The sequence below is a fragment of the Mus musculus genome, chromosome 17 (genome assembly GCF_000001635.26).
Source record: "Mus musculus strain C57BL/6J chromosome 17, GRCm38.p6 C57BL/6J".
Classification (NCBI taxonomy): Eukaryota; Metazoa; Chordata; class Mammalia; order Rodentia; family Muridae; genus Mus; species Mus musculus.
The window spans coordinates 40725400-40735843 of NC_000083.6; the positions used below are offsets into that span (position 1 = coordinate 40725400).

The window sequence follows — 10444 nt, forward strand, 5'->3', positions numbered from 1 at the left end:
AATTGCAAATGCAAATGAAACAGTACATTTGACTCATTTTCTAAATAAAATTCAATCCAAATACCTTCCTTTACCCCATACCTTACAGTGTCTTTAAGATTCATAGAACATGGCATATTATAGATCACCATGTAGAGATATTTTATATATTCCTTTACTTTAATCTCTCTGGCTCAAAAATAATTGGGGTGGGGTGGTATTGTGATGTTTCCAACCATGCAAATGGAAATCAAATTTGTAACTATCCAATTGTGTGTTGATGACAGTCATCATAGTATTCCTTGTTTATATAGCTGCATAGTTGTTTACAACAAGCCAAGTGGAATAAATTGTCCTCATAAAGATTAAATCCATCTTTGAATTTAATTAACTATATCTTATGATGGTTTCAAACCTTTCCATATTGACCAGTTAACTCCTCCCTCAAGGTTCAAAGTACTCACTCTTGAAAAGCTATTATATTTTTTGAAGTTTTTAAAACATTTATTATTTCACATATATTAAATGATATGTTTGCATATGATGATGTGAAAACTTAACATTCTCTAACTTGGGAAACAATGAATACTACTAACCAATAAATACCCAATCACAAAATGATTATTTATTTGTAGTTTTTTCTTTGTTCTTGTTCAGAGGAATAAAAACAAAAAGGAGGAAATCATTTGTAAATACCTTCAATATGCTATGCATTTTGTTTGCCATTTTTAGAGACATAACAAGTAAAAATGTTATCACATTACCAAAGAAACTGACAGAGCACTTGAGATTGTGATGTAATATACTCTGCTCTAATGCTGGCTACTTATTCCTAACAGACATACCAAGCTAAAATATGATCATAAAACCAAAAAGCTGATAGAAAGCATGAGCTTGTGATAGAATATGCTGGCAAATTCCCTGAAATCTAAGAATTTCATAGAATGAAAATGGTATTTTGAAATAAAACAAAAATAAAAAAATATCTCAAACATTTCATTTTGTGTACAAAATATTTTATAATTTCAAGACATTTTCCCACATACTGCAGTGCTTCAAATGGATTATTTTATTCTGTTATATGGATTATCAATTTATTTTTTATATTACTCACAAGTCTTAAATATTATGATAATAAATTGTCAAATGTGAATCATGTGTATTGAGTTTCAAGATTCTCCAATATTATCAAGAATAAACAATTTTTTTCTTCTTATTTGTAAGTATGAAAAAGCAGGGTTCAAAAATCTAGGAAAAATAGAAACGAAACATAAGATCCATGTCATTGAAACTGTGAGAAGCACAGAAAAGGATGGCAACACTGCGATCAATAAGGAAGGCGGTACAAAATACAGAAATGTTGACTAATATAGTTATAATAGAAACAACAAACCAAGCCCACAAGTTATAGACCAAAAGAGTGTAAAAGAATATCAGTCTCCTCTCACCATCTCTTTCCTGAAAAACAAAAGCAAAGGAATATCTCTAGGAGCAAAGACAAGATAGTAGATTATCGACCCACAAAACAGATGCAGGGAATTGAATCAGAGCTACTCTTTCATGTCATTCTCTTAAATATACTAAAGAACAAGAATCACAACCCATGGGAAAGCATGAAATCAATCCACTCTTCAAGGAACAGCAGCCAATAAAGCACAAACACCTCTGGTCTCAATACACCAAATACCCGCCCTCTACACATTTAAAGGAGGAGTCACTGAGAACCAGAGAAGCCCAGGAGCCTGCAGCAGAAGCTGACCTGAACTGATCATATGAAACAAGTAACTCCTGCTAAGTCCAAGGACTGTGACAACAAGTTTTATGGTAAGATAACAGTACATTATATTGTAATAGGAAAAGCATATCACTATGAGAAACACCTCTGTAAGAATATTGAAGTTTGTCATCATTTACTCAGGTGCTCTGTGTATCCTTTGAATGGCATTAACAAAAGAAATGAAAGACGTGATAACATAATAGCTTTTGAGCTTTTCATTCAATATAAAAGACTCTGAATTTGAAAAAAAAAAAAAAAGATTACAAAGGCTAGTGAAATATAAGAGACTCTGTCTTCGAAATATACAACTGAGAAATTTAAGGACTACTCAATCTCAATAAAATGGTCAAAAGAGATGTAATACCCAGCAATTCACAACTCTGAACACAAGAAATCTGAAATCTAATGCATTTCCTCATCTGCCCATGATTATAAGTGTGTCTAATTTTGTCTAAACTTTTGGGCCTAAGGTAAATTTTATAGGGGGGAAAATTACTTCTTATTTACTCTTCCTGAATAAGAATAATGACTTTTACTCTGGAAGGTATGGGCACAAAGTATAAAAATCATGGTGAACAGAAATGTTTTCTAGATCCTGGACAATGATAGTGGCCATGAGGGAAGACAGAAAATAGTTACAGATCTATGCAGGAATATTTTGACTCAAAATTTAGTTTAAAATTTCAATGAGACCCAGGCAGTGCATTTGTCAGCACATTACAGAGTAAGTGACAGTGCTTGAGAAAATCAAGAGGAAATGGTAATTAAATATGTAAAATGTACTAGATGCTTGCTGATCATGACTCTCTACTGTCATTCAGCCAGTTAAAAATTTGAAGAAACTATATAATTATAAAAATTATTTTGAAGATTATGAATGTTCACATGATGTAGAAAATGAGACTTCTCACCTTTAGTTTGTAATGCAACCCTATTATATGAGTTCCAGAAGGAAAGTGAGTGGACACAACATTAGGTGATCATTAGAAGCACCGAAAGCATGTAGGACTTCATAAATTCTCAGACTGGAAACTGTATGCAATGAGCAGAGTTTGATTAAAATGTAAAGGAAATATGAAAGAGCCCATCTATTAAAAGAAGGTGTTTGAGTGAACTGAAATATGCAATTCATTAATTGTGTTTGTATTTCTTATTGAAGAAAAAAATGAGAAATTGATTTGACATAACTTGAAATTACTCTTGAAATTACAAAATATCACTTCTAAGGTGTTTGTACAATTACATCTGTACAATCAACCCTGGCAGCCTGATACTTGTCCAGTATACATCAAAGCTATACAGAGAATAGCAAAATAAAATATGGTACATGGCAAAAAGAAGGAGAAGAAGCTGGATCTTTTTCCCCCACATTTGCCATTGACGGCAGAGGATTAGACCTGAGTAGAAAGAAGCTAGGAATTGTCTTATCTTTGCACGTACACATCAAGGATATCAGTCGACTATTTTGGTTAAATATCCTTCCAGTTAAAACCATGGTTGACACAATAAAACTACAGAAACTCCTTAGTGCATCACTTCCTTTATTGTGTGAATGAATTTGTCAGCCAGAATTGCTTTGGCTTATATTCTATCTATCAATATGTTGCTTACCTCTGTGTCCCCTGCGCTACTTAATTCAACAAAGGGTTATTCTCTGTTTACTTTCAGTCATGACATCATTACCAGTGTTGTTATTTCTCATAATTCTACTGCTGCCATCCATGATCACTGAAGGAAGGGTGAGTGTTACATGGATAATTATCTCAGATATAACTGATTACTCTTTAAATTGGTTTAATAAATATGAATACAAAAATCCTAATGCTATGATGAGTAACAATCTTCTCATTGGGTTTGCAGAGAACTTAAGAAGAATATGAAGATAGAGACTAAGGTTGAGCTCCCTACCTCTGGCTGCTATAGTACCCACTAGTGACATGTAGGAACTGGACACTTAAAGAGGGAGATGTGCTCCAAATATATGACACTTACCAGCTGTCAAAGATGCATATTAAAGGGCTTGAGTATCTGAGTAGAACATTAAAAGTTGAGTTCAGATATAAAGCTTAAATTTAGACCATGGTGAAATGTGAGACAGGCACGGAAGACTCCAGCACTGAACAAAGGACCTTATCTCAAATATAGTCCAATATGAGGACCAAGAGCCAAATTTCTTTGCTAATCTGTATAGCATGTGAAGTTGACCTCAATTGGAAGAGATAACTCCTCATTCCTCTGTAGTATGCACATATTTCCCAATCATGTTTGAGGACATAGTGTTTGTAATAAACTTTTTTACAATCCTTTCAGCTTTTAATCAATGATTGAATAATCGTTAATTATTTGGGAATCTCACATCATACACCCATCACACTAGCCTCCCAGTAAGCCCAAATATGCACTTCCCCTGATCTACCCCCCAATAAATAAATTAATTAGTTAATTAACTTGGGGGAGAAGGTCCATTTAGTGATATATATTTTCACTGGAGCTTTGTCAAATTCCTAGTGGTCAGCCCCACAGCAAAGGATGAGTATTTGTCTCCATCCAAGCCAGATGCCATCAATTAAGGAGAATTGTAAAGTAGCCTGAGCACAGTGGAGCCAGGTCATCCTTGTCTATGTCTATTGAGCGGTGTGCCAGCTCTATCACACACATTAAGATCCCTTCAAGCAGCAATCCTGACCATAGGTATTCACATGAGCTTAGTGGTCATATCAGGACCACTGATCCAATCATGGCACACAGTGGCTGCATAGACCACTAACCTCCAAAGGTCTCAGGTGATTACACATGCCACTAAATTACCATGGCTCCTATACAAGGCAGCAAACATGAGATATTACTAACATATCAGGCAGCTGGACAGGCAAAAACATTTACATGAATCTCAGGCTTCACTGGAGTCTAGGGAAGAAACATAGACCACTGACAATAGTATAGACTCCAGTGGTATCTTGGAACAAGGAGGTCCTTTGAGGTGGTCCGATCCAGAAAGTGAACCTTTGCTTTTTGCCCAGATTCAGAGAGAATCCAAAAGCTAAGTGACAGGTTCTGGGGCTGAGCCTGGGACTCCATGAACTCCGTGCTGTTCAGTACCATCTGCTGACTATAATGAGCAATGACAAGTCTGTAGTCTTCAGTCTCTCTATCACCTGTCATCACATCAAATATACAGGTCCACCTCTCTCCCTAGCTCACTCACTGCTCTTTTTTTCTTTATAGCAACCTTTAAGTTGTTATATGTTATATATTATTATCAATATTTTCAAATTCTCTGCCCTTCTAGAAAGAGCTCTAATATAACTCAATCAAAAACAGATCTTTTCAGAAGAATTTTTATATACAAAATAAGATAGTATATAAGTAGAAAATTCACAATTACCTTCCCTCAGGAAACTCATTTTTGAGCTTTGAAATGAATTTTATTTAAGTACATAGAGGAAATTGTTTGTGTATGACAACATTGGCTTAGATAAAATGTCTACCATATTCATTCTTCCTACCAAGAATTCATAAGTTTCTTAGGTCTGTTTGTTCAAACATACAATAATGGTCACTATTCCGGGAACATAAAACAGAAGATAGGCATAGAAATAAAGTGGAAATTTTCTTATATTATTGTGGGGTCTATGAGCACAGAACTAAAAAATAAAACAAAATAAAATCAATCCCTGGATAGTCCTTTGTTTCTTATTCTAAACCTGTTATAAACAATTGCCTCTACCTCAGGTTCTGACACAGACTGGAAAAGAAGCTACCATATTTGCTGATCAAAAGACAAACCACGAGGCTGACTTGAAAAACCCTGACCCTCAAGAAGTACAAAGAGCCTTGGCGAGGATCCTCTGTGCCCTTGGTGAATTAGACAAGTTGGTTAAAGACCAGGCAAATGCTGGTCAACAGGAGTTTAAACTGCCTAAAGACTTTACTGGCCGGAGCAAATGTCGTTCACTAGGAAGAATCAAGTGAGCACAGTAAATTTCAGAATTATACCCCCTAGGGTTCACAGGACCAGAGTTAGGGACCAAGGGCAATTATATAAAGCATGACCTCTACCCTTTAGAAAAATTCTTGAACTTACGGATGTATCTGTTCACTTTCACATAGGAGGCTCCTAGTGTCATACCTGCTGTGGATTTTACCAGGTTCTCTCTCAACTCCTACATCCTATTTGGTTAACCACCCAGATATAAGCAAAATGTAGTCTGGAAATTAATGCAATAAACTAGTCTCTCCTCCCTCCACTTAAATACTAAACGTAGCCATAGGCAGCAAAGTATGTGTTCTGAACCAGATGTGAAAGCAGCAGGCATCACTTCAGAACTAATGGTCTAACCTTCCTTTTATTAAATGCACATGTTATTTCATGGCAAACATTCTTAGTGAATTCACATGGGTCCCTCGCTCTTCCATACTGTACTCTGATGAAAAGTGAGTGGAAATGGTTTATGTTTCAAACAATGAAGCTTTGTAGTTATAAAACATTAAGCATAGTGCTTTCTCTATCTTCTTGTGGATAATTTCATTCAAGAATATGATACATTTTGATTACATCACAGACTCTCCTACTTCTATCTCTCATAAAATATTAACACTTTTCCCAATAAATTACTCACCTGCTTCACGTCTTTTTGTTTTGCTTTTGGAAGCTCATTAAGTTTAACCAATAATACACACATAGTTATATGTGGGAACTAAAAAGGGGCCCAGGGGAAGAGAGGGAGGGAAAGGCCCAACACCCCTCCAGAGTTCCACCTAAACTCTGGTCAGCAGAACATGGGAGAGCTACCATATGCTTTCCACTCAGCCCTGGTGGGCATCCAAGCCTCTGACCCACACTTCACGGGTGTGGGGGGCGTGTACAAGGGGAGGCCCAACCTGGGAGTCCCGGGGCTACTTTCCTAAAGACACCAGGGTTATAGGAGAGAGGGAGGAGGGAAGAGAGGTTCCCACACTGGTGAGAGTGAGTGCAGCCTTGATGAGCAGAAACTGTCTATGGTTTTAGAGCTTTATTGTAGAAAGGCAAGGAGAAAGAGAGAAGGTAGATGTAGAGAGAGAGGGAGGGAGAGAGAGAGAGAGAGAGAGAGAGAGAGAGAGAGAGAGAGAGAGGAGGCTAGAGAGAAAGAGGGAGAGAGGAGAGGAGAAAACAGAGAGGTGAGAGGAGAGGAGAAAACAGAGAGAGGAGTGAGAGAAGTGAGAGGTAAGAGAACAAAGGAATGAGAAGAGAGAGAGAGAGAGAAGGCTAGAGAGAAAGAGGGAGAGAGGAGTAAGACAGAGCAGAGTAAGAGAACTAGGAGAAGCTGAACAGCCGTTTTTTTATGGTCTTTACTGTTGCTAGGTAACTGGGGAGGAGTTTAGCCTGAAGGTCAGAAGCTTGAGACATTGTCTACATGACTTCTAGCCATGTTTCTCTTGTGGGGGCTGTGGGGAGCAGTAACTTAGGCAGGAGCCAGAGTTCCAGGAGCATGAGGGAATGCCTACCATGTCATGTAGGTAAATTATCTCCCTTCCAGGGTTCAGACCTCAGCTCAACTGGAGACCAGCCTGTCTGTGCATAGATCAATGCCCCTCAGTTATATATATATATATTTAGTGGTGTCTGAAGCCAAGAAAAGTCACCAAGTGTTAAACCACTGAAAATAATGGCTTCCCCTGCCACAACAACCTCAACTGCCAATGCCTCCCTAGAGATAGCCTTTGTCTTACAACCTCCCTCATCTATGACTGAATGTTGACATGCCCAGTCTTGTGCAGGCTATGTTCATGTAAACCTAAGTCCAGTACTCCACATGGAAAATAAGAGTAGGGCTGAGCTGGGTGTTCCTATTCATTCAAGTCAGTTATGCTCTTACATAACTCAGATAAGGAAATACTAAAGCACTTGTTCTTGAAGAAAGGCCTTTGTAAATAGAACAGACTTCACATCTGGATTTCAAATGGCTGTTCCAACAACAACAACTTCTCCTGAAGGCCTGGTAGGATATTACTCACAGTAAGTCTTTGTTGTGCATACCTAGTAAAGAAGTTTAACATTGGGCTGGAGAGATGGCTCAGCAGTTAAAAGCACTAGCTGCTATTCCGAAGGTCATGAGTCAGTTCCCAGCAACAACATGGTAGCTCACAACAATGGGATCCAATGCCCTCTTCTGATGTGTGTGAAGAGAGCTTATTGTGTATTCATGTAGATAAAACAAATAATTCTTTAAAAAAAGAAGTTGAAGGTTGATGAAAGTGTGAGAGCCTCCTCAGAGAATGACTCTCATTGACTCTTATCACAGGAAGACCCCAAAGCATGTGTAGGATTCAGAATATAGAACTGCTACCCACGGAGCTTTGGATGGTGAAGCCTTGTCATTTGGATTTGTTATTGTCTGTGTCTTGTGTCCAGTTCTTAGGCAGTAATGGGCCATGATGTTTTGATTTTTTTTAATTTGATTTAAGTTTTTCTAATTGGCAAAGCAGAATATCAGCTACCAAGCATTTATTGTCCAGAATAAAACTATGAACTCTGATTTAATTGCCTACTTTAAATTGTAACTTCATATGCATTTTTAAAATGCTTAACATAGAAATAAACATACGAAGAAAGGAAATAAATTGGGAAATAAAATATCAGATATTGAATATGGCTTCAATAAAATATGGAACAGTACAAAGTTTTCCATAGGACCATATTATGTAGGGGTACATATCATCCTAAAATGAAACTCACACTCAATTAAAAATGCAAAACTCTTTTACCTAAATGCAACTCAACCTCACGATTTTCCAATTCAATAACAGCAGGCTAATCTGTAGACTGTCTTACTGAAGTTTTATAATTTGCCTGTCTTTTCTGAAGACATGAACTATATAAATTTTCCCACATGAATATATATCATTATGTGTGTGTTAAAGCCCATATTTTGGTAAACTTTTGATTCAGTGGACTTGTTCGTCATCATTATGTTTATGATTTTTATGTCTAATTACTTTGATTGGTAATAGAAGTGTATTAGTTATTTGTTTCTTAATAGGAAAAATGCCCAAATGAACTTTAGAGAAAATAATACATTTCTATTTGGGCTCAAATGTAGAGAATTTGTAGAGCAGTTGTTCTTTCTTGCCTCAATTAGTCCCCACTGCTGACATGACCTAAAAGAGGTACCAGTCATCCACTAGATGAAAAGATACAGGTGGTAGATGTCTGTAGAGGGTGAGTCAGTGTCCCCCAAAGAGGAGTGCCTCCTGAGGTTATACACTTTCATGTGGTCATCCTTGGACCTATGTTCTTTGAATCAATGCTAAATGGACTTAGTGAGTTGTACATTTGTTGAAGAAATGAGAGGCTATGAATTTGAATGGAGAGATGGAAAATAGGGGAAGTTGAGGGGACTTGAATGATGGAGATGCAGTGCGCATGTGTGAACTTATAAAAAATAATTTTTAAGCAACCACAAAGAAAAAACACAATGCAATAGGCAAGTTGTATAATTATTGCCATCAAAATACTTACAAACTTAAACAACAGATTTTTTAAAATTATACATCATGATCTACTTAGTTTGATTCCCATGAAACAGGGATATTTCAACAAGTTAAAAACTAGTTCAATTAATAAAGCTGTGATAGTGCTGTCAATTTGACAGGTTCAAGAATCATCAGGTAATAGTCCTCTAGGGATGCATATGTGAGATTATTTTAACTACATCAATTGGCGTTGAAAGGCTCATTTTAATTATGGGCAGGACCATCCATGGATATGGAATCCTGGACTGCAGAATGAAGAAAGCAAACTGACCAAAAGCCTGCCTCTGTACTTGCATTTTTGTTCTTAGTACATGTGTTGTTTCCTGTGTTTTGAAGACTTTTTTTCTATATAAGAAAGTATTTTTTAAAAGAAATTTTAAGGTTTTTTTTTCTACATAGGCAGTTATGGTTTTTAAATGAATTAAAAATAGAATCTGGCATATTAAAGATTTTAAAGGATCGTAACTGATGAAATGAAATACCCTGGTTCATTCCCCCTTTCTTCTCTGCATATAGATATGAAAGATAAGGAAAAATGCAGGGAAAGACACACATTGCACAGATGCCTTCTCAGTCACCTCTCCCACAATTCTTCCCCACACCCCCTCCCCTGCTCCTGTGAGCACCTGGATGCCACCTGAGGTAACTGATCCACTGAACCCCATGCACTTCAAGTCTCAGTGAAGCTAGGATTTTCCTCACACACTGAGGACTGACAAAGCAGCCTACCTAGTAGAACAAATCCCACATACAAGCAACAGCTTTTGGGATGGTTCCCAATTCATTAGTTTGGGACCCACTTAAAGGCCTAGTTGTGCATCTGGTACACATGTGCAGGAAGGCCTAAGTCCAGCCTGTGTTTATTATATGGTTGGAGGTTCAGACTCTGAGTGCCCCAAGGGTCCAGGTTAGTTGACTCTATTGGTATTCCTGAGGAGCCCTTATCCCCATTTTGGCCAACAATCGTTCCTTCTATTTTTCTAAAAGAGTTCTCAACCCCATCCATTGTTTGGCTATGGATGTCTGTGATTCTCTATGTCAGGTGCTGTATGAAGCCTCTCAGAAGACAACGTGCTCTTGGCTGCAAGCAAAACAGAGTATCATTAGTGTGTCAGAGATTGGTGCTTGCCCACGGTATGTGTCTCAAGTTGGGCCAGTTATTGGTTGGCCATTCCC

The 10444-nt window shown here is 37.3% G+C and overlaps 1 protein-coding gene across 1 annotated transcript; it reads left to right on the forward strand.

Moving 5' to 3' along the window:
• Positions 1 to 1720: 1720 nt before the first annotated feature.
• Esp1 (exocrine gland secreted peptide 1) lies at positions 1721 to 6383 on the forward strand. The gene is made up of 3 exons (NM_001038500.2): positions 1721 to 1803; positions 3425 to 3495; positions 5489 to 6383. The coding sequence occupies exons 2-3, from the start codon at positions 3427 to 3429 to the stop codon at positions 5726 to 5728; spliced, it is 309 nt and encodes a 102-aa protein (NP_001033589.1). The 5' UTR covers positions 1721 to 1803; positions 3425 to 3426; the 3' UTR covers positions 5729 to 6383.
• The last annotated feature ends 4061 nt before the right edge of the window (positions 6384 to 10444 follow it).

What these genes read in the sequence shown, in the direction of transcription:
- Esp1 (NM_001038500.2), top strand. Translation starts at nt 3,427, where the DNA reads ATGACATCATTACCAGTGTTGTTATTTCTCATAATTCTACTGCTGCCA. An exon ending in CCATGATCACTGAAGGAAGG is followed by an intron (nt 3,496 to 5,488) that starts GTGAGTGTTACA and finishes CCTCTACCTCAG; the next exon opens with GTTCTGACACAGACTGGAAA.